Genomic DNA, 23,173 nt, shown 5'->3' on the forward strand with positions numbered 1-23,173 from the left:
GTACTTGAGCCTTATTTGACTTCTAGGTGTTTTCTTCTTTAAATGCATTTTGTTTAAGAAGTTGAATCATAAGGAAAACAGTGAAGTAGATTGAGCTCTGTGTTTATGGAGACAAAGGAATATGGAATTTCATTAAATGGGTAGCTCTTGGTCTTTCATAAACAATGTCGTTTGATTTCTCCGTGTTGTGTCGTGCTCAGGGCCAAAAGGAGAAAATGCTTTAACCATTTGGAATAAAAGGGTGATTTCTCTAAAGACAGGCACACCATTTGTGTATCCCAATATGTATCTCAACCAAGTTGTTTTATGTGCACATTTAATCTTTTATCTCCTGCTACTTTTCTTTTTCTCCCACCAGAAAAACAACAGGAAAGTCTTTAGGTTCACATCATTTATTTGACCCCACATATGCAAAAAGTATGAAATGCTTGAACAAAATTAACAATCCTTTTAGAAAATTACAGTCTTAAAATTGCATACGTCTACTGCATACCCATTTATTTATTTTTAAATGTCCGCAGCAGCACTGGGGGTGTCATAAAAAAATAAATGGAATCCATCTTGTATTCACACTGTGTGTTTGTGCAAAGGAGCAAAAATATTACAATACTGTGTAAAAATATAGTCATCAAATAGTTAACGCTTTACTTTAACTCCCCTTACTTAGGGACTATAGGAAGTGAATACACATTTAATTAATGTGTGACGACACACAAAAGGTAAATGTAAACAATCTTTTTTTATAGCATCACTGTGGGCAATTGTGGAGGCTGGTGTAGAAATAGATAATAATAATAATAATAATCTAATAAAAGACATTTAAAACACATGTCTCTATAGAAGCTGAAATGGTTTTCAAATACTGCACATGTATTAACACTTCATAATAACTTTCTTTCTGTGAAGCAATGATAAAATATTGTAAAGGAAGGTGTTGCCATGAAGTGTCAGTCCACTTAGTAGAATGTATCCTAATAATAAACCACCTTTATATACAGATTTCAAATGTGGCCAAACTTCATTCCCAAAGTGCAAGTCAATGTGCATTCCCATTCACTGCCTTTTTTTATTTTAAAATTATAATTATTAGAGTGCTTATCAAACCTTAAACTTTGGAAAACAATATTTTCAATCTGGCTTTTATGTTTGTATATTTTTTTGTATGAAGAACATTAAAAGTTTCCACACAGATCTGTTGTTTCCGTCTAACATTATTCACTAATGCCGTTATCCTTACAATTTGTTGCATTTTGCTTTTGTTGATACACCAACTTTACCAGCTCAGCTAAACATTTCAAGTGTATTATATTACTTCTCAACATAACCTCTCAGGGTGTTTTAATGCGTAAAATGGCCATAAAAGAAGTTGGATGGAAAATGGCTTTACATAGTTTGTTGGTTAATCGTCATTGTTGACATACTGATTCAAAGATACACATACCCTCTGTTTTACTTTTCATCAGTTCAGAAAACATGCAGTGCTTTACAGATCCAGACTCAGATTGTTCAAGGCTTATCAGAAGAGAAATCTCCTGTTAAATCTATAAAATTGATTTATTGCAGTTGAGTTGAGAGTGAGTAGATTGAACCGTCCATTCGGCCACATTTACTCAGACATGTGATCCCATTTAGGTGTCACTTTGTGTCTAATCACCTTCTGCATTGCCTTGCATTCAAATTACAATTCAAATGTCATTGAAAGTTCCATTCATCATTAATACAAAATTCTTGTTCGTGATAAGCAACATTTTCAGGGTCTTTGCAAGATGGCAGACACTGAATGGCACAGAAAAGTGAACTGAACCCTGTTTTCAGCACACTTGTGTCTGCCTTATTTCTTGGGCTTATGTTAGCAGCCTTCTCCACTAACTCTGTGTGACTCAACCCTCATCTGCTCCAGGTCCTCCTCAGAGCTGTTCGCGCTTTGTTGCGTCGCACGAGAGAAAAACCTGCGACGTGATTGAGCGCTGAGGTCTAGGAGGTCGAAGGAATCGGAAGAGAAGAGGCTATCCTCGCTCACTACACTTGAGGGCCGGCTACGGCGACCCTGGGCACCCCCTGTGTCCTGGAGAAGCTGCTGGAGAGCTTCAGGGAATATCATGGATGCCGGATGCTGGTCATCGTGAAGATCCAGACTGCGAGAGAACTTGCCGTTGCGTTTCAGAATCCCCTTCCTTCTTCTTACCGCTTCAGTGCGCATGGTGGGGCTGTCTTCTGCCGCTGGGAGCCCAGTGTGCTGGTTGTGGTAGCAGAAATCACCTGCTCCTTCTCCATCTTTAACTTCTGCTCCAGAGATCCTTCTTTGTGAGGATGAGCTATAACTTGATTCCCCCCCATACAAGTTCTTCAGTATCCCCTTCTTGGGCATCTTGGTTGAGGGCTGACAGAAAGTAGAGGGAGGTGGCAGGCTGGTGGAAAGGACATCAGCATGGGTGCGGGGAAGTGAATGTGATCGAAAAGGCTGGGGAGCAGTGCTACACGGTTGGGAGGAGAAGATTTCTTTAGGAGGGCTGTGAAAGACTGAGTCAAAACTTCTTTGGGGTTTTAGAATACCTTTGGGCTTCTTTCTTTCAATGGTGGGAGTGGAGGAAATCGCAGCAGAGGAGGCAGCTGTTTCGCTAACACCATCACAAGCTCCAAGTGCAGTCTGGGGAATTGTATTCTCCTTGCGTGACTTCCTCAGGCTTGACATTCTTCTGCATAACCTTCCTCCTCCTCCTCCTCGATCACTTGTCAGAGGGAAGCTGAAGTAAAAGGGATGAGGTGAGAGTTGAGGTGGACAGGAAGAGTCTGAGGATAGGCTCATGTTGCTGGTAAGGGCGACACGGTTCTGCCAGTCGATGTAGCGTGCCAGTAGGGGGGAGGGGCATTCTTGGTGTGGGGATGAAGGGCAGTCACACACACTCTCTTCAAAACCCCAGTTCACCCACCAGTGGTTGCCAACGTCCTCTATCGTAGCCCTGTCATCCACACGCACTGTCAACAACCAGTCGATAAGAGCGCAGGCGTCTGGAGGGAATACCGTCAACATTTATTTATAGCAGCCAAACTGACAACAACATTGTACATTAACAGGATTCTAGTAAAAACAACACACAAAGGCATTATATCAGAGTAGACATTAAATATAATGTTAATGGCCATTGTAAAGGGTTACCTGATTGGGGGTTGGGTCTGCTGTAGCGACCTTGGCTGATTTGGTCTGTAAGTGTGCAGTGGCTAGCCCCATTGAATGGCATGCTGCTGTACACCAGGGCATAAAGCAGCACCCCCAGCGCCCAGCAGTCCACCTAGCATATCAAAACATAATGAAGTACTTCATGAAAACTCATGAAAACTCAGGAAAACTCAGGCTATAATTTAACACAATGAGATGGTGCATGATAGAAAGCACAATCAAAGGATCTACATTCATGTGACTATACTGAACTATATGACATTTCGCATTTTTTTTATGTGGTTCAAACTCAGCATTCGAAAGCTGAACTAAAAACTATTTGTTTATTAGAAATTGATCAATAACAATGGTTAACACAAAAAGTGTGTTTTCACCGACTGTGGGTTCCCCCAGCTCTACAGAAAGCCTTACTATCTTTCAGTTCATTGTTTGGATTTAACAGACCACAGCTTTACTGTTTTGGTTATATTTTGTCTGAGGAAACCAGTGAGGGCTGTGTGTGTTGACCAACCTCTGGCCCCTGGTAGGGCAGTCCGTTCACTATCTCCGGGGCAGCATAAAGTGGACTTCCACAGTAGGTCTGCAACAGAGTGCCCCTCTGGAAGTGATTGGAAAGGCCAAAGTCAGCCAGCTGCAGAGTCAGAGAGAGAGAGAGAAAACATAAAATACATCTTAAGAGTCAAGTATTATTTTGGGCGTGAGTAAAAATATTACTTAATAACTTTACGTTGTAATAAGACAAATAACAAAAAATAAACAAGTCAAGTTACAGCAGACCATTTAGGACATAACTATTATTAGATATTATAATTATTTTAACATATACAATACTTAATATTACACACGTAAGAAGCCGCCTAGCCACTAAATTGAAATACATCGTTTTCATGAATATTGATCTATTGCTTAATAGAAGGCAGATCTTGAATGATGCCAGAAACCTTAACAATTGTAATACTAATACATATGAAGCCTAACCTTGAAACATTTTAAATAATACAACTCATATCTCAAAACAAGTAAGTTGTCATTCAAAAAAGAATTTAAAAAATCAAGTCAATCATATCTGTGTTTGTGTGAAATAAACAATAAACAGATGATATAACTAAATCAGCTGAAAACACATTACCTTATGACATACTGGACCAATCAGTTTACACGAAACCCTTTATAAATGCATTAGTTCATTCACCTCGACACACACATGCTTCTCATTTAATCCAGATTCCTTCTGAGTGAGTGTGCATTGCAAAATCCTTAACCAAAAACACAGTCACTAAAAAACAATTCCTTTTAAAAGAGCTAAAATTAGTAAGGCTGAGCTTTTGCCAGTGTAAGTGTGAGTGAGGGAAGAGGAGAGTGCCAAAAACATCAGGCTGCTTACACTCACGTAACGGAACAATCACTCACTCGAGGCCGCAAGAGCCATATGCAGACATACCGAGGCTCCTCTCTATCTGAAGAGATTAATACCATGAGCACCCAGTCACTATCAGCCCCTGTGGTGTTAAAATACTCAGCCCGTCAGCTTTATTTCCGTGAAACAGAGACCTCACAGGTGACGGAGTACACTGTGTATACAAGCCAGCTCACAGTTGATATTATACAGGGACAATAATGCGGTGTAGTCTGAGCATGTGAGTTGTGTAGTTTATAAAGCTGTGCTACCTTGTGTGTGTCTGTGTGTGTATGCATTCTGCAGTATAACTCATGTTTACATCCACCAGAGAACTTATTACAGTGCTTTGCGGGAAACATTCCTCAGTGTCCAATGATTGTGTAAGATGTATTTTATTTACTAGACATACACATGACTCCTGTACATATGTCTGGGAATTAAATTGATGTTGTGAGAAGCCACCGTCTCTCATACACATGCTGGACTGAAACAGGTCGCTGGTCATTTTCTATGGTGCTTTGGATCTATCATTGGATGCAGACTTCTGCTACTAAGAAGTGTAGATAGTTCAATTCAACCACTTAAGGGCAATCTATTATTAGTATAGAGCAACAATTTCCCTATCACTTCTGACTATGCATCGCACAGAGGCTGTGTTATTTCCTGCAACGGATGCTGTGAGAGGCCGATGTGGTGAACATGAGGTTTGTGACGAACGAAGAGCTGCTGAGAAGTCTGCACAGAGTGTTTTCTTTTGATGGACAGACAGAGCATACTTATATTAAAACCCTTCGATTGGCTCAATTGCCACTGGATTCCCAGCATTCCCCTTTGGCCGTGCTCAGCTCCCATATAAGGAGAGGGATACCCAAATAAGGCAAAAAATACCCCTGTGTTCTTTTATAAGACCTGGCAGTATGTTTGTGCTGGTTAAGTGTGCATACCTTAACAACACATACAAATGACTGTGGGTTGAGTGGGCTCCAATACTATATGCTCTGAAAGTGCACTTTGTTGCATTTTAGTTAAAGCTTCCTTCCAGGATGCTAAAAACAGCAGCAGTGGAAAGCTTTCTGATGTAAATGCCAGTGTCTTATGAAGATGTGCCTTTGTGCTTCAAAACAAAAACAACTGTGGCTATTTGGATGGTCTATTATTATAACACAAGACACACATTCATCATGTTGTTGGAAAGTGTGGAAAGGCTCAGTGTGTATGTTCTGTCAAATTCAGTATGCCTTACCTCATCTCCTCTTAGACAGTTTATTAGCATACGCACAACTGCAACTAGGATAACAAGAGGTGCAGTGAGAGGAGATTGCATAACTCCACTCAGAAAAAGTTATTTCAGTCAGTCTTCATTTTCTGTTAAAGCTGCTCAGCAATGGAACTCAATCCCATCTACAATCAGAGACCAGACCACATTCAGTTTATTTAAGTCAAAACTCAAAACATGGTTAGTGAGGAATCAGCTCTGCCAACACTGACACAATCTTCTGCTCCTTAAAACCCACTGCCTGTGTTTTAACATGTTCTTTTCTTTTGTTTTATTTGTTTTGTTTTATTGTTCTGTCTTTTAAAACATTTTTATTTAAGTATTCCAGTAATGTATGTTGCATGTTTTAAATTGATTGTATTTACTTGTTTAAAATGAAATGTGTGATGAAAAATAGCCTCTTGACTAACTCTGGCACATTTACAGCAATGTTAATTAATGTGCACTGTCCCTGTTAAATAAATGAATAAATAATAATTATTTTTTTAAATCCTTACCTTTACGTTAAAATCTTGATCCAAAAGGATGTTCTCCAGCTTGAGGTCTCGATGCACAACGCCGTTCTGAAGAGAGCAGGAACATAATGAGAGCCTGCACTGTCCCCCGTTTAATGTCAGATGTTTTCTCATTGCATGCAGACATTAAGACTGAAGCATCTAAAGTTTATAACATAAAGCCAGCATGTGCTGAAAGGGTCCTTTTATAACGATTAACATTCCACTCAGGCCTTGTGCTGCAGGGTTGTGTGTCTTCAGAAAAGCTCATCAACAGCCATGAGGAATTCTTTTGTTTGAGTTAATTCATCTGATGAGATGCGATTTGATCCCATGATGGCATTAAGCACCTGCCAGCCAACATGATGCCACAGTATATGCAGTTGTGGCGTATGGAGAGAAACCACACTATGGATTGATGGGAGGAAAACCTTTTTTCCCTGACATTGAATGGGTGTTAAATCATATAAAGAGACAATGCTGAACTGTGGCCACCCAGGAAGCAGCGTGACGCAGGGAAAATGTAAACGTTGCTTATGTGCCAGGAAAGCCTACTTTCTTTTGTTAATGGCAGCCTCTTCAGAGAATTAAAGGAAATTACCCTTGGCATTAGACAATGGTTTGTCCACACTACGTACATCATAAAAAAACACGTGTGTGTATTCAAGGCAGAGGAGGAAAAGTAGAAGAAATAAATATATGTGGTTAACCAGGTTATTATTCTTGCTATTTTTAAATGACTATGAACCAATTTAGAGAATAACAAAAACAATACTGAAGTATTTTCATTCAAGCCTCATGTGCCTTCATGTGCCCTGCATACCTCAGAGGCACCTTCAATAATTCATTCGTGGTGGAGCACTCAGGTCTATTTTGGGACAATGTTTGAGTGCATGAGGAGCTAGATATCCAGCTGCCTGTCTGCTGCAAAGCCACAGGAGCTGAGTAATAATCTCTGAGTTTAATGTGGGACTCATGAAGAAGCCAAACTTCCAAAATAAGATGATATGAAAACACTTTTTTTTTTTTTACTGAAATCAGCTCACTGCGAGACACATATCCTCACATTGACTGCAGTGCACTACTGTATTAATAGGATTTATGTATGTCCTCCTGCACACACGCACTAACAAATAAAAATGTGTTCCTTTTCCAGGGCTTACATTATTTTGGAGGGAGAACAGTCAATGTGGCAGTGTGTGACTATTTAAAACAATCATGGCTTAATGCGCTCTTTACTCGGCAATCTGAAAACGCAAGTCAAGTTTGTATGCAGTCTTTAAGATAAGATAAGATTTTGTGGATTTAGCTGTTCTGTGTTTGCTTGCAACATGCAATTCAGCACATGCCCACATGTGGTTCCTAAATGTATACTGAATTCCAGAGGTGTATTTGCCAAAAGTGAGTGTGCAAACCTTGTGGCAGTAGTGGACAGCAGATGTGATTTGTCTGAAGATGCCTCTGGCTTCTGTTTCAGGCAGTCTCCTTCTCTCCTGAATGTAATCGTACAGCTCTCCTCTGCTGGCGAACTCCATCACTATCACAATCTTATCCCGGCTCTCAAACACTGCGCAGGACACATGAAACATTTACAGGTCAGAATTATGCAGACGTGTTGACATGAACATCAGGGAAGGCCTCAAACCATCACTATACTAAAAGAAAATGTGTTGTTTCTGAATTTGTTTTCATCTAAATATGAACCAGAATTAAACAGGATCCAATCTAACAATGGATACTATAATGGAGACTTCTTAATGATATGGTGATATTTGTATTGTAAATTAATGCAATGCAAAGATCCAGACTCACAATGTGTTACACCTCCTCTGTGTTTGTGTTGTGTTTGCAGACTAATGAAAACCAAAGAAGAAACTTTCACAATGCGAGATATATGTTTATTAGTTTTTAATTCTCTGGTCATTTTCAGCACCTGCCCCATTAGGTTTGGATGTGAGTGTACAGTCCTTTTGTGTTTGCAGAATTACCCTCATGGAAGCGTATAATGTTGGCGTGCCTGAGCGAGGAGGTGATCTCAATCTCTCTCTGGATGTGAATTCTGTCCAGATCATCTGTGATACGCTCCTTGCGTATTGACTTAATCGCCACCTGAGAAAGGAGATACACTGTCTGAGAGTCTGTGCATGTATTTCGAATTATTGTATTCAAAACACATTTATCTGGATTGCTGCAGGTTGACAACAGAGCACTAGAGCAATCTTCCACAGCAGGAAAACAGCTGTTAGGGGATTGCTAATACTTTGTACAACCATTTGTTGGTGTATTGTTTTCAAAAGCTTTTTCCATCAAATATAGATTCCTCGTCAATGTCTTTTTTTTCCTCGACCCGGTTAACTCATTTCCCCCCTAACCTCCTCACAACAATTTGAATTATTAAAACTGTGAACAAGCACTGATAGATGGAAAGTTCAATATATAACTTGCACATGCCTGGAAACAAAGACATGTTATATACTCACACACACACACACAGAAGACTAAAATCTGTGGGTTTTAGAGGTGATTATGTGGGTTTTAAGGGCTTGATGTGTAAGAGCAGGTCTCCTGTGATCTGAGCATGCTCAGACGCAGAACGTTGACAGCTGCCCTGTTCACACTCTGTTTCCTTAATCCTGGGGAGTGGGCACTCATTGTACCCCAATGTAACCCCCAACCACTGAACACAACATAACACACACAATGTGGATAGAGTATAAAATGGCACCAAACAAGGACAGAACAGAGGCAGTAAAGTAAACAGGATCATGTTCTCCCATTTGAAAATACTGTAAGCTTGAAAAACATACAACAGAAAGAGTGAGAGTTTTGATATAATGTGAAGATGAGACTGCAGGATTAATTTGTGAGGTTGAAATCCTAGCAAAGCCCTCATTAAACCCCTGTATTATTCTGTCAACCCTTACAATGTCCCAATAGGAGAGCAGATCTCCACCCTGGGTCGCAACATTCTCAGCTGCCGGAAAAACATCTACAAGACATTGGAAGACACAATTCACATGCTCCATCAACCACACTGGTTATGCAACACAGCACAAACTCACTCCAGGGAACACTCGGGACTGACCTGACCTTCTCTAACTGATGTGACGCGATCCAACAAGAATATTTAATGCATTGGAATCTTTTCTTTAAACAAATGCTAAAATATTAGGATTTTCTTCACACTTTGGACTGAAAATAGGAGACGTGAATGGAATGGATAAAGTATTTCAAAGTATGTTCCCTAAGGGCAAAAAGCAAGTATTTTAATGTCTGTTTGAGCATTGACTTACCCCCCAGACTGGGAATTAAGGCCTGATCAGCAGAGCACAGAGAAGAGAAGCATACACTGGGCATTGTTCAGACCTCAGGGAGCTAAGATCATTCTTAAAGGGGCACGTGTGCGCAGAGGAAGTGTGGGTATGTGAGTATATGATCTCACCATTGTTCATGCAAATGTGCTGTGTATGCGTCATGTCTAAGTATGACCTACAAAGTATCTAACTCACAATACCTCATTGTTCATCCAAATAATGTGCTGCACGTGTGATATCGGCTGAAAATGCCAAACTGTAATAGGATCCATGTAGAGAAGCCATGTGTGTGAGTCATGAAAATGTTCTCGGATAAGGTTTTGAACTATTTGATAATGTTTAAACAAGAGGAACACACTGTAGATGTTGTAATGAGAGATGCATGATGTTCTGCACAGCCATATAAGACTTAATATAAACAATACATTTCCTTTAATCTGGTTATTAATATGATCTAATACATTATGTTTGGCACCCTGTGCCTTCACAGCAAATCACAATACTTCTTTTCACAAGTTGCAAATATCTGCTTAAGCATCTTATAAGCATCATTCTGTTTTATTCTAACATTTTTTTATTCTAGCTAATGTCAATGTAAGGGACATACAGTGCACTAAATATCCAAGAAAGTATTTATCATCCTTTCCTTTCCTTCCTCTCCATTTCACCATTAGTCCCCTCCTGCAGCAAAAACAACTCAGACATGCAGGGACAATCTCAGGCCAGCTCTTTACTGTGATCTCCAACCCCCTCTTCCTTCTTCTTCTTCTCCTCCTCCTCCTCCTTCTCTTCCTCTTCTTACTCAGTCTTGCTCTCTAACTGTCTTCCTCTGCTTCCTCAAACTACGGCCCCCTGGTCTTGTTTCTAAAAATAATGTCCATTTTGTTTCAAAGAATCTTTGGTATGTGCTGGCTACTGGCTCAAAGGATTCAGCATTTTCCCCTTGTCTCCCACACACACACACACACACACACACACACACACACACACACACACACACACACACACACACACACACACACACACACACACACACACACACACACACACACACACACACACACACACACACACACACACACACACACACACACACACACACACACACACACACACACACACACACACACACACACACACACACACACACACACACACACACACACACACACACACAGCTTTTTCTCCCTCTCTCAATATATTCATCTATCAGTCTCCCTCCAGTTCATTCTCTCTCATAGATGTAGGCCTCAGTTACACTGAATGCAGCCCAAATAATTATCCCACTTTTATAATCTGATTGCAAAAAAAATGATTACTATTACAGTGTGTTTGTTTACTTAAGAAACATAAGGGGAATGTGAGGCTGACATGGTATCTCTCTCTTTGTGTTTGGTCAGGCTGACTGTAGACAATAACCCACAGTTACTCAAAGTAATTGGGCACCTCATTCTATTTTTAACCTATTCTGAATGTGAGGTTAAACAGAAATATATTATGTTATAATGTCTCCTAGGAGACCTTCAGTCTTGTAGTAACATTATCCCCTTGTTCAAGTGCTGAGTGAGTCAGACCACAGGCATCTTAGCCTGGCAGCACAGGAAGCAAGAACTGTGTTCACCGTTATACCCATGAAAACACACACACACACACACACACACACACACACACACACACACACACACACACACACACACACACACACACACACACACACACACACACACACACACACACACACACACACACACACACACACACACCTGAGTACCTCCCAGGAAGAAAAAAGCATGAGCAACATACCACATCATCTCAATAAGCTTTTAGTTTCTCTTGGTATGAAACAGATATAAGCCTAGCCTTTGACCAATCACATTCATAATCATAAATGATACTTCATACTGCATGTAAACTATTTAAGATTATAAAATGAACCTCCTTCACATAGCTGTGCCTAAAGTAATGTAAACTCACCGTTTTCAGGCTTGCTCTCTCCACTGCCTTCTTCACTTTGCCGTAGGTGCCCTTCCCCAAAGTCTCCATCACCTCGTAGCGGTGTTTCAAGTTGTGTTTGTGCTGGTGTTTCTTTACTTCAGTCGGCTCTGTGACATTTGGAGCCGGGCTCGCTGCACCCTCCATGTCTGGGTCTCTCTGCCTCTTGTCTGCGCTGCAGGCACGGTGGCTTCCCAGCGCCGAGGACTTCTCACCCGCACGGATGCCGCTGCATGTCACGTCCCGCGGGCAACCGAGCTCGGAGCAGTCGCTGGTGTTCATTGCGCCTCTGCTGTCAGCCTCACTCCTGCCCATCCTCTCTGCGCACCCGTGCGCACCTGTCCGGAGGAGCAGCCCTCACTGGAACTGTATCCGAGCACTTGGAGCACAAAACGAAAGGAGCTCTAGTGACTAAGCAGTTGTTGATAAAGAGCGTTAACAGATCCACAAACTAGTCTATTGGCTTTAAAAAGATGCATATGAAACCCATCCGATCCATTGGGCAGCAGTTGTGTTTTCCTCTTCGACCCTCCCCTCAGAAACACAGCAACAAGAGCGATGGGTGGAGCCTGCTCGTTCCTAAAGTAGCTCTCATAGCAACATCCCGGCGCGTCACACTCCTTTGGGATAATTTTGGATCTTCCGAGGGCTCATCGGCAGCAGGAGGGATGAAGGCATGTATGCAGGGGTGAAAGTGGTTTGAATTTCTTGCAGGTACTATAATGCTACCCCGACCTTCATTGGTTCATATTGTTCTCCTCCCGCCCCCAGCTTCATGCATCCCTGAACACAAACTTCAAATTTGTAATGTCTTTATGGGGTAGAAATTAGAAACACTTGACAATATGTATAGTCAATTATTTATTTTCAATTGTGCATACAACTTGTGTCAAAACTTAACAGACCATTAGCAAGGCATGTTGAGGGAGGTAAACTACACACTTTTCCACATTTTCCACAGAGGGCTGAAGTAGCTCTCCTCTTCTGTGTACCGGCGAGCCATGCAGCTTGTTGAGTGGGCTGCTCTTCTTCCTTTGCCCAGCCAGGTCTTCACATAAGGCAGTGGATCCCACTGTCTGCATGGTGGTCCCACAGAGCTGATGAAGAGGAGATTTGCTGCATTTGTTGTTGTAAGTTTGCTCCTATACTCAGTTATGATGTTATTCATTGTGCTGAACCCCCGTTCACAGTCAGCATTGCTTGGAGACAGTGCCACTGCCATGAGCAACTTCTTCATTTTGTTGGGAATGTTTCTTCCTCCACTGGCCTTGTATTCTGTGAATCCAAGATGGGCCTATTGTTGGTTCACATGTAGGACATCACACAAAGCCCTCACCTCATTATCTCCAAATCGAGGATTGTCATGGTCCCAGTTGTCAGGGTTGAGGACTGCCATTTGATTGATAAGGCTGTTATAAGCCTCTTTTCGGTTGGCTGCAACACTGGCCTGTGCTCTGTTTGCTGTGGTTGTGAAGAGTCTTTCTTTCATATTGTCTGCCACTGCTTGGATGAACTGAGCAGAGTCAATGATGGGAGACCTGCCAACTCTTAAATCCTCTCCCTTGAATTCCATCACTTCCTCTGCCTGACTGGCATCAACTGCATGTTGTCCTGGGTAGCGATTGAAACTTTCTATGCGTTTGACATACGTCGTCATGATGTCATGGGCCTTTGGGAGTGTGGTCTTCCTGTTCTGAAGAATTTCTGACAAGTTCTTAAGTTCAGTCAGAACATCTGCCATCAGTGCAAGACTTTTCAGGAAGTTGATGCAGCACAACTTAGAAAGCAGACCTTTGAATTTGGCCCTCTCTCTGCTGTCCCTTGTATCATCCTCTGATGCCTCACGGAAATGTTGTGCCAAGACTGGATAAGACTACCAAACTGCAGAGACTGCCCTCCATGAAGAAGCTACCCAGCGAACACTGAACACTTTTCCAATCCTCCTGAGGGCGATGTCCAGGTTGTGAGCAAATTCACTCAGCTGCCGCATGTTTTTTGGTGACTGGCTATATAATGAATATAGGCTGTCCATGAATGCCTGGAAGTCCTTTGTTCCCCCTGTCACATCCAGTGCCTGGTCAACAGCAAGCTCCAGTCTGTGATTAAGGCAGTGCCATAGTATGATGCCTGGGAAGTCATCCTGGAGCAACTTCCCAACACCTGACTTCACTCCCAGCATGACACTGGCCCCATCACTGCAAAATCCAATGAGGATTTCTCTCAGCAACTCAACAGTAAAGCCATTTTTAAGCAAGCAACCCATAATCTGTTCCTTGATATGAGGAGCAGACATACTATCCAGCTCAACCAGGTACAACGGAAAGGCAATGGGCTCCATGTCTCCATCAACACTAGCCTTCAGGAACACAATTAGTGTTGATTTGTGCCCAACACTGGTTGACTCATCAGCCAATACTGTGATTTTGCTTTTGGTCTCTATTATCTTTTTTAGAAGTTCCTTTTTCATCTGTGATGACACATGCTCAATTATGTCAACAGACAGTTTTGCTATGCAAAACACGCCCCAAATCAGCAGAATTTGCATGCTGCAGGTCAATCAGAATCTCAAAGTCTGTGAAAGGCTTGTTGTTCTTGGCCACATAATAGGTTGTCATGAATACCTTGGCAGTAGACTCAAACACAGACTCCTGACTACTCGCGTTCATGTTCAGAAGAATATCTTTATTTGCTGTCTGAATAATCTTGACTGCTTCATTATGTGCTGCAGAGTTCTTGTGTTCACGGATTTTTTTGCGCAGTGATGAAAGCTGGACATCCCTTGATGGACCAGCTGGGATTATCTTTCCATCAGCCCACTGAATAGCAATATTAACACCACGGGAGGCCATGACACCCAGATCCTTCACATCATGGCATGGGGTACAGCCTAGCCTTCCATTGTGAGCATACATCCATTCATTTTTCTGTTTGAACTGTTCATATTGTTCTTCTTTCCATATAGAAGGGTATGCAGTAGGGCTAGCATCACCTATGGTGGCTTCTGAGGGACCTGCTGCCACTTCTTCTGGCTGAGTCTCCTCTTCCTCCCTCTGGGCCTCAACTGTTATAAATTAGAATAAAGATGTATAACTAAATTCAGCAGACAGTCAAAAATGTACAAGTCTCTGTCTTTCTTTGAATTTTCAGAATATTGGTTACATAAATTAAAATACTAATAAAATAAAATGTATGCCACAATGTGCAGATTAAAATAGAAGATATCAAAGCAAAATATTTAATGTTAAAATAGTATGCTGTGTACATGTTGTGTTCTGAGTAAAATAGCCTTTGACTATATAGAGCAGGGGTGCCCAACCTTTTTTGAACCAAGACGGCGGCGATCGTTGACGGGGGGGGGGTTATTAACTATAGTTATTTGACCACAATATTTGAACACAATTACAGTTTATTTTATTTTCAACTATATTCTTCTTCTTCTTCTTCATATTACTACTACTACTATTATTATTATTATTATTATTGTTATTGTATATGTAATATTTTTCACTCCCTTCTCTTTTTCAAGTGAGGGTGCTTAACATTCAACTGGGACCCTTATGCACCCCCGTAGAACCGGGCCTGGAGGTGGCCAAACTACGGCCCGCGGGCCACATGCGCCCCGTTGATGTGTTTAATGTGGCCCGTCCAATATTGGTATAAATGAGCCAGGGTTCCCGCGCTGATCTTAAAAAGCCTTAAAGTCTAAAATACAACGATCCAATTTTTATTTATGTTATCCCCCACTGTCCACACGCCGCGCGCGCCGCGAAAAGTCCCTTCCTCCCTGGTCGTCGCAGCTGCGCGTGGACGTCACCCCGCGCGCGGGAGAATGAGATTAAAACAACCCTCAGCCCGACATGAATCAAGACGGAACCAAACAATGCCCCCCGGCCCGGCTGTCACATTGATACATCATTGTGGCCCCTGAACCAAAAAGTTTGGCCACCCCTGTTGTAGGACATTAACGATAAAACTGAATATTGTTGTTCTACTTTTAGACATCTCGAGATCGACTGGGGATCGACTGGTTGGGCACCCCATATAGAGATATACAGTTTGCTAGTTAGCTAACTTATTATATTCATCATGGCCATGTTCATGTCCATTCTCTGGGCTAAATAAGCATCATCACCTGTGTCATCTGTGGGCGTTGTTTTTCAAATTTTAAGCACATTCTGAGTTTCTTCATCTCTCTCCTTTCTCTTAAACATCTAAAGAGTCGTCGTTTGCATTTTTGCTTTAATTACCACGTAGCCTAATTTTCTAGCTGTCATTCAGTCACTCCATTCTTTTCTCCTCCCGCTATTCTGATCAAGTGGGAAAAAGCTAATATGTGACCCGCTCTATCGAAATCAGTCGGAAGTCGCAACGGCTCATTTCAAAATAAACGTGGATTTGCGTAAAAAAATTGTTTTTCGGGGTTCGGGTGTTTTGTTTAATAAACAAAGTCTTGGCTTTCAGAATATGAAACTTGTTTCGGCAAATTCAGATGATAAATACAACTTAGAAGCTTGTAACGGCATAATTACAAGCGAAGAACGGAGTAACTTGAGGTCACAGCAGGCATAACAGCAGCCGGTGTTTCTCGTTAGTGTTTTCCCCGGGACACAAACACAATACGCACAAATACACACACACACACACACACACACACACACACACACACACACACACACACACACACACACACACACACACACACACACACACACACACACACACACACACACACACACACACACACACACACACACACACAAACACACACACACACGCGACCAGACCAGTAATCCAAACCAAAATATCTGCCCTTCGTAGTATAAATTCCACGGGTGGAGCTATCAATTCTTCCCGGTCCTCCGGACCGCCTGGAAATCTCTTACCGGTACTAAGGACCGGGTAGGACCGGCACACTTTCAACACTGCATGTATGGAATGTATTGCGGGTCAGAAACTCACCCTAAATCCACCACTTCAGTCAGACATGTTTGTTAATGTTTTGCCATGTGGTGACCTGAGAAAAATAAATTCCTGAGAAAACGTTGACGAAATTTGGGATGAAGCAGATACTTTGAATATGGAGAGAAAGAGTAACTGTGTTGAGTAAAACGTCAGGATTTCATTTATTTGTTTTATTTAACTCAACTCAACGTTATGACTAGCCTCTATATCACATTTAAACGTGTCAAGCTGAAAAGATAGCTGACTGCTTAACTGGTATCGTTTTTACTACTCAATAAACAACCTTATACAACAACCATGCAAAAGTTATTATAGGGTTGCAACAAAAAACACCACCACTATTGTCTGTTGGGAAGTTATAGAACAACATCCAGATTTTAAATTAACTCTGCGGTTGATACTTAGGAATTCCCAGTCAGGTTTCAATACAGCTGAATTAGGCTAAGAGGAAAGAAGCTAATTTCCCATACATCCTTGCTCCAAGCATTGTTGCTCAGAGTCAAGAGGAGATAAATTATGGTGTGAAGAGGTCTCGAGGATTGAGGTTAGCCACCAGACAGACGTCATAGCTGTCATGCAAGGCTGCTCGTCTTTCCACTACAGTCCACACATTGTCTGCAGGGTCCATTTTCAAAATCTCCTTGGTGATGATCTCATGACGGCCTGCAGTAGTTAGAGAAAGTATGTAAATGACAGCTGACCAAAATCTAATTTATTCTAATCTAATCAGTTGGCTGGCATTCCCAGACCCAAAGTGTTCCTATAGTTTGTGTGCAAAGGCCATTTCACCATGAAGTTTATGTCTCTAAGAGATCATGCAAAAGAAGTTGCATGAAAAGATATTGTCAGGCATTCACTTACTCACCAGCACCCTTGTAGTATCCACAGAGGTAAAGCTTGCCATGCACTGCTCCACCATTGGAAGCGTTAGTTTGAAGGCTGAGTAAAGACGTGGGCAGGGTTGGTCCTGCCCTCCAGGTGTCTGTGTCTGGGTTATAGATCTCTACAGAGCTAAGACAGTGTCGTAACTGTCCACAGTCTTCTCCATCACATCCTATACCACCTGAAAATCACACAAACACATCACCTGGCTACAATATCATAGAGAAGAAATACTTAGAAATGAACTTTCAGTCTTTCTTGTCTGACCTAGTATGTACATTTCTCCGTTGAGGACAGCCGTCCCGCAGCGGTACCTGGAGTACTTCATCCTGGCACACTCAGTCCACCTGTCTTTGCCGGGGTCAAACCGAAAGACACGGTTACTCAGCTTGTCAGGCTCATCATCTGGCTGATGCTGATGGAGGAGACAAGAGTTGGACAGAGGGAGGAAGAACACATTGAGGGGAGAAATGAGAACCAGGGGAAACAGAGAAGGTGAATGTTACACCTATTCTTTCGTCATCTGACTGCTAGACGATAAAAAGAGAGGGCATGCCAACAAACAGCTCCAGTAGTGGTCTGTGAACATGGCCTGGGCTGATGTAAGGTTCTCAGCCTGAATTATTATCCCAGTCCTGCCCAGCTAGAGGACAACAGAGTCTTTCAAATGTAAACCTGTAAACTACATTTGATTTTCCCCTTAACAAGTGTTTCTCTAAAACATTAAATACGTAGCACTAAGCGTACACCCACCAAAGTTAAAGTTCACTAAAAACAGCAATGGCTAATATTTAAGAAGTTCAACACCTAAAAGGTCAGTCAATCTACTTAAGCTTTGTGCTGATTGTGGATCGATCACATTTGATTGACAGGGCTGTCCACATAAAATTATTTTTCAGGGCCTTTGAAAAATGTAGCCCTATTGGTGGGGAAAGTCTGTTTTTGGTTGTCATCAGGCTAGCCTGAACCTGATAATAGACCAGTGTCTTGCTCAAGGTGACATCATTGTACCCATCTACAGCTATGTGACGTTTATTTTAACATTTCTGTGTACCTGTGGTGTCCAGCCCCCCAGCACATAGAGACGCTCCTTCAGGCTTACGGTGCAGTGGCAGGCTAAGGGAAGAGGCAGAGGGGAAAAGCTGATCCAGCTGCCTCCTCTCTTCAGCGACCATCTAGAAACATTGTCTGTGATTATGTAGTGATTATGAATTTTCATCTGACCTCCCATCATATACAGGGCATCACCTAGAAGCCCTAAAGCATACATGTCCCTGTGTGCTGTGGAGCACAGCTTCACCCAGCTGTTCTTCTCTGATTGATCGTACCTGGCAAATAAAAAGGCATTTTAGATGTGGAAAGCAGTGGCCTTAAAAATGATTTGTATTCTTATGTGAACACACACACCTGTAGATATCTACCCTCTTGCTTCTTTGTTGGTCTTCTCCCTCTATAGCTACCACTATGTTGTTGTCTCGTGTCACTGCCCCAGCTGTGATCTGCCCCATACCCCCACAGACCCTCAGTGGAGAGGGGATAAAATACGTTTTTCTGCCATGCGGGTCAAAGCAAAAACTGAGGTCAGCAAGTCCTCCACGGCGGGCAGGCACTCCCTCCTTATCCACCCCACCCAAGCAGAGCAGCAGGTCGGTGGTCTCCATGCCGTAACGAAGGGCTGGCCGAGGTGCAGCGGACGCCTCACAGAGACCTGGGGTCTGGAGAGCAGCGTCAATCATCCCAAAGCACTCAGCATCCCTCAGCAATTCCTGGAACATTGTATATACAGGCATGGTAGTCTGACAATCTACTGATCTTTTGATAAATGTTGATAAGGAATCTTGACTTTTATTGCTGTCTCTCCCCTTCCCTCCCTTTCTTCTCTCACCGGGTTTCGTCTCCTAGTTTTACGGAGGAATCGAGGGTCAACAAGTTCTAGCCGGACACGCCTGATTAACTCCACAGCCTGGGCTTCACTCTGCAAGTCTCCTCTTCGCCTCTCCACCCAACGCAGCACTAGCTCCAGCACAACCTCCTCCTGCGATATGTTGAGGTCATCTGAGCCCAGCAGGTCCCCAAGACTTTGAGCATCCAGCTCCAGCACTTCTTCCTCTTCACAAACCTGAGGCAAGAGGATAATGAAGGGGGAGTTATCAATGGCAAATACTGAATAAAGAAGAACAATGTTGATACAGTTAAGCAGGTGGCTCCACAAGGCCTGAATAGACATTGCACATACATCTACATTTGACCACATCATTTCTTACCCTAAGTAACAGTTTTGACATGTTCTCTAATTGAGAGAATATTTGGATGAACTAATAATGAATGCCTTACCTGTGCAAAGTGTTGGCAGAGGTATCTTAAGGCGCAGTTGGCCAGACCGGCGGCCCCCAGGTCTCTGGCCCAGTGGTACAGGCCAACACAGTTGGAAGGGTCCATGCAGGCCTCCATGTGGTTCTGACACAACCTGCAGCGATAACAATGTGGCTATGGGAACTAAAATACGTCTCAAACTTACTTTCTATCCTGTTTGCCATATACCACATATAGAAAGGTATCTGGATGCTCCTGAAGTTCCATATACACACATTGGGCTAATGGATATATGTTTATTTGAATATAGACCTATTTCCAGTTTTCCTCTCCCACCTGAACGCTCCATCCACATGGAGCAGGAAGGCAGCTGCAGCCACTCCCTGGATGTTGTCGTCCGAAAGGCGGAGTTCAGCTCGGTACATGTAGTCCAGTAGCAGCTCCAGGCTCTGGGCAGGAGTGTCTCTAAGAAATACCTCTCCTCCCCGGGTCTCCTTCAGACCACATGTAAACATGGCCTGGACACAGTGATTAACAATGAATGCCTCATAGCATCCTCAACAGATTTACTCGTATCAGTTCTGCAAAACAAATCAGATTTTTCCTTTATCAGCACATTCACTCTGAGTAACTGTATACAGCAACTTCACCTGGAAGTAAGGGCTGAATGCCGACAGCACCACCTTGTGGCAAGCAAAGGGAATCCCCTCTGCCAGCAGGACCACATCAGTGAGCTCCTCGGCTGCCCTCATCCTCTCAAGCTGCCTGAGCAGAAGTGATCCATGCTCTGCCTGAGCAGAGGCCAGGCCTGGATCACCCATGGACTCTTGCTTTGGATGTCTGTCCCACTTTTGTCAGCAGAGAGAGGAGGACCTTGTGGTAAAGTAGTGCCAAACACAAATAAAAAAAGAGGAACTGAAAATGGGTAGTTTGTTTCGTAAACTCTAAATCTTTCAGAGTAAATGTACAGTAGTTTTATTAAAAAATATATCTAGGGATAAGTTAAATGAGAAGAAAATAAGAAAAAAGTTCTAAATGCATTTCTATTTAAGACATTTCTTCTCCATGTTGACTATTATCTTTAACTGGTTCTGCCCTTCAGCAGCAGCCCAACCACTGACACACAAATGGAGGCCATAGTGACACTGTCAGTGTGCGCTAAACATGCATGTTACCTAACTCCAGGCACACATGCACAGCAGTTCAGAGTGTGAGCACTAGCATGGTAGCATGGCTTTAGCAAAGCACATGCAGAAAACAGCTTCATACCAGAGGTGACCAGAGGCTTTCCAGAGCAAACATTCATATGTTTCTGTTTTGATCTGACACCGGCTTTTTTCAAAGATGACTGTATTTCTGCTTGCAGGCAGTTCCGATTCGAAGTCTGTGATAGCTGCTGCCTGTGAGTGAGGGTATAGCATGCTCACTGCTCAACAAGTTTAAAATAGAGCAGCAGGGTGCTGTTCAGGTTTCTACCAGTGGCAAGGCAAGCAGTATACAAGTTTGCTTTAATATAGAAAGTGATAGAATAAGAAGCATTACATTTACAGGTTGTTTACGTGTTGAAAGGAACAAGTATTCACTTTTAGAAAATAACAATACTATTTGTGACTTCAAAGTTACTAAACCCACCAAGTACCACTTAAGATTGCAGCATGTAATCAACAATACACCACCTGAATCAATTATACTTATCCTGGTAATCATCCTACTTTCAAACACCTTAAATCACAGTACACTTGAAAGCAGATTGTATGGTATTACTGTTGTTTGCTGCTGATTTGAACTAAGCAGCTTCATGCACCTTTGGTAAATAGGAAGTAGGCCTAACCGCTGCAAGCAATCAGTTGGTGGCACATTTTACGGGGGTTGTTGTACTTGCGATGAAGATGCACATGCAGTTAAACATTTACACAAATGTCTAAACACAAGGAGCATGATGGTCATTTAGAACAGTCTGTTGAAGGTCTAACGGGTGATAGTAGGTGTATCTGTTTACTGGCCATGTTATACGACTGGTTACGTTTCACAACAGTGTTTGTCAGGCTAATTGTTTTCTAACAATATTTCCAAGCAGAGTTGAGCATACTTTATTACCAACAATATGAGCAAAATAATGTTGCCCCGCAGTCTACTGTATAGGCAGTGCAGATTAATGAGTGACACAGGGTGTGCATGAGCTTGTCTCTACATTGGAAACGTGCTTTCTTACACGTGTCAGGGACATTTTCTGTAATGCTGCAAGCTCTGTTCTCAGCTCATCATCAGGACCTTTGGCCAAGTGCATATCACTGTGTAACTTGTTATGAAAAAAGATTGTTCTTACATAAAAAACCTTATTTAGAAACTAGGTCGGGAAGGAATTTACCTTTTCTTACTGGCTTTGAGGAAACATAAACAAGTCACTCCAACAAGTTAACAATCACTTTACCTAGTAATCCCGGCAGTTAAATGATTTATCTGGCTATTTACCAATTGATAAGAGTTAATACATGATGTGGGCAACACAATCCCTCTCAAATAGAGTTTATTGCGCAGCAAACAAGACAACAGCCACTTCATTTATTTATGACTTACTTATTCTGTGCAGCACTTACATTTTTTATTTATTTTCCTGCTGCCTTTTGTTTTTGTCAGCTTCAGGAGGTGTTCTCAAATAATAATTAAACTGTAGTGAGATTTAGACTCTCCTGTCCTCTGAGAGCACCAATGGTGAGGCATTTGCAAATAACACTCAGCTTTACACTGTGCCCCTCTCTGTTCCTTTTAGTCTCTCTTTATCCCTTCTTACCTCACTTTGCTAAGTTTAGGTTGGTTTGATTTGAGTCGTAAATCGATACATTAATAGCAAAACAATGCAGAATATATGAGGCCACAAATACCAAAACTAACAACAACAAAAATGTAAGCAAATTTCTTATGAACTGTTTTCAGCAGCAAAATAATACACTGTGTGTGATGGTATTTTATGAAGTATTTACACCTTAACACCAACAAAACAGCAAGCTGCACTTGGGACAAGACAAAGTTCACTTATCACTTCAACATACTGTTAAGAGGATTCAGGATAACCATAAGGAAAACCTCAGTTAGCAAGCAAGCAGAGGTGTCGAAACCCATATAAATAATTTTAAGAGCACACATCATGACCAAATTAACTGAAACAATTATCATTGGCATCATTATCAAACACCTTTGATTTGACTAAAACAAGCTGTGTCTTTAATTACATATTTTTAACATAGGATCTTATAATGTGTAATCTGTGAATCAGCTGAGTATGGTTGTGGAATTTTCTCAAGGATTATTCCAGTTATCTTTTCAGCTGTGCCTCGTCATCAAGTTAGCCTCAAGCTTTAACAG

General features: G+C 42.0%; 2 protein-coding genes across 8 annotated transcripts; both read right to left on the reverse strand.

Annotated features, from left to right (window-relative positions):
• Positions 1-376: 376 nt before the first annotated feature.
• On the reverse strand, positions 377-12,359 carry LOC307035745 (NUAK family SNF1-like kinase 1). 2 transcript variants are annotated; one of them, XM_079675410.1, is made up of 7 exons: positions 11,636-12,359; positions 8,336-8,456; positions 7,763-7,914; positions 6,351-6,416; positions 3,690-3,809; positions 3,158-3,290; positions 377-3,009 (listed from the first exon to the last, which is right to left on the reverse strand). In XM_079675410.1, exons 1-7 carry the CDS (start codon positions 11,966-11,968, stop codon positions 1,850-1,852), a joined length of 2,085 nt encoding a protein of 694 aa, XP_079531536.1. In that variant the 5' UTR covers positions 11,969-12,359; the 3' UTR covers positions 377-1,849. The 2 variants fall into 2 exon arrangements, with proteins under 2 accessions (XP_079531536.1, XP_079531537.1); XM_079675411.1 differs by having other exon boundaries at positions 8,365-8,456; positions 11,636-11,773.
• A 142-nt stretch (positions 12,360-12,501) lies between these two features.
• On the reverse strand, positions 12,502-21,221 carry LOC307035746 (kelch repeat and BTB domain-containing protein 12-like). Of its 6 annotated transcripts, none has more exons than XM_079675415.1 (11): positions 21,080-21,221; positions 20,461-20,683; positions 20,147-20,328; positions 19,832-19,964; positions 19,383-19,616; positions 18,905-19,263; positions 18,746-18,825; positions 18,552-18,613; positions 17,765-17,912; positions 17,481-17,678; positions 12,502-17,278 (listed from the first exon to the last, which is right to left on the reverse strand). In XM_079675415.1, the coding sequence occupies exons 2-11, from the start codon at positions 20,629-20,631 to the stop codon at positions 17,130-17,132; spliced, it is 1,716 nt and encodes a 571-aa protein (XP_079531541.1). In that variant the 5' UTR covers positions 20,632-20,683; positions 21,080-21,221; the 3' UTR covers positions 12,502-17,129. The 6 variants fall into 6 exon arrangements, with proteins under 6 accessions (XP_079531541.1, XP_079531540.1, XP_079531542.1 ...); XM_079675414.1 differs by having other exon boundaries at positions 18,722-18,825; XM_079675416.1 differs by lacking the exon at positions 18,746-18,825 and having other exon boundaries at positions 18,552-18,672.
• Between the last annotated feature and the right edge of the window lie 1,952 nt (positions 21,222-23,173).

Source organism: Notothenia rossii (assembly GCF_949606895.1).
Source record: "Notothenia rossii genome assembly, chromosome: 4".
Taxonomy (NCBI): Eukaryota; Metazoa; Chordata; class Actinopteri; order Perciformes; family Nototheniidae; genus Notothenia; species Notothenia rossii.

Coding starts and splice junctions, on each gene's coding strand:
- LOC307035746 (XM_079675412.1), bottom strand. CDS start 20,631: ATGGGTGATCCAGGCCTGGCCTCTGCTCAGGCAGAGCATGGATCACTT. Junction 19,965..20,146: donor CATGTGGATGGAGCGTTCAG/GTGGGAGAGGAA, acceptor TTATCGCTGCAG/GTTGTGTCAGAACCACATGG. Junction 17,279..17,480: donor TGGATACTACAAGGGTGCTG/GTGAGTAAGTGA, acceptor TAACTACTGCAG/GCCGTCATGAGATCATCACC.
- LOC307035745 (XM_079675410.1), bottom strand. CDS start 11,968: ATGGGCAGGAGTGAGGCTGACAGCAGAGGCGCAATGAACACCAGCGAC. Junction 7,915..8,335: donor CATTATACGCTTCCATGAGG/GTAATTCTGCAA, acceptor TGTCCTGCGCAG/TGTTTGAGAGCCGGGATAAG. Junction 3,291..3,689: donor TGCCCTACCAGGGGCCAGAG/GTTGGTCAACAC, acceptor TTGATATGCTAG/GTGGACTGCTGGGCGCTGGG.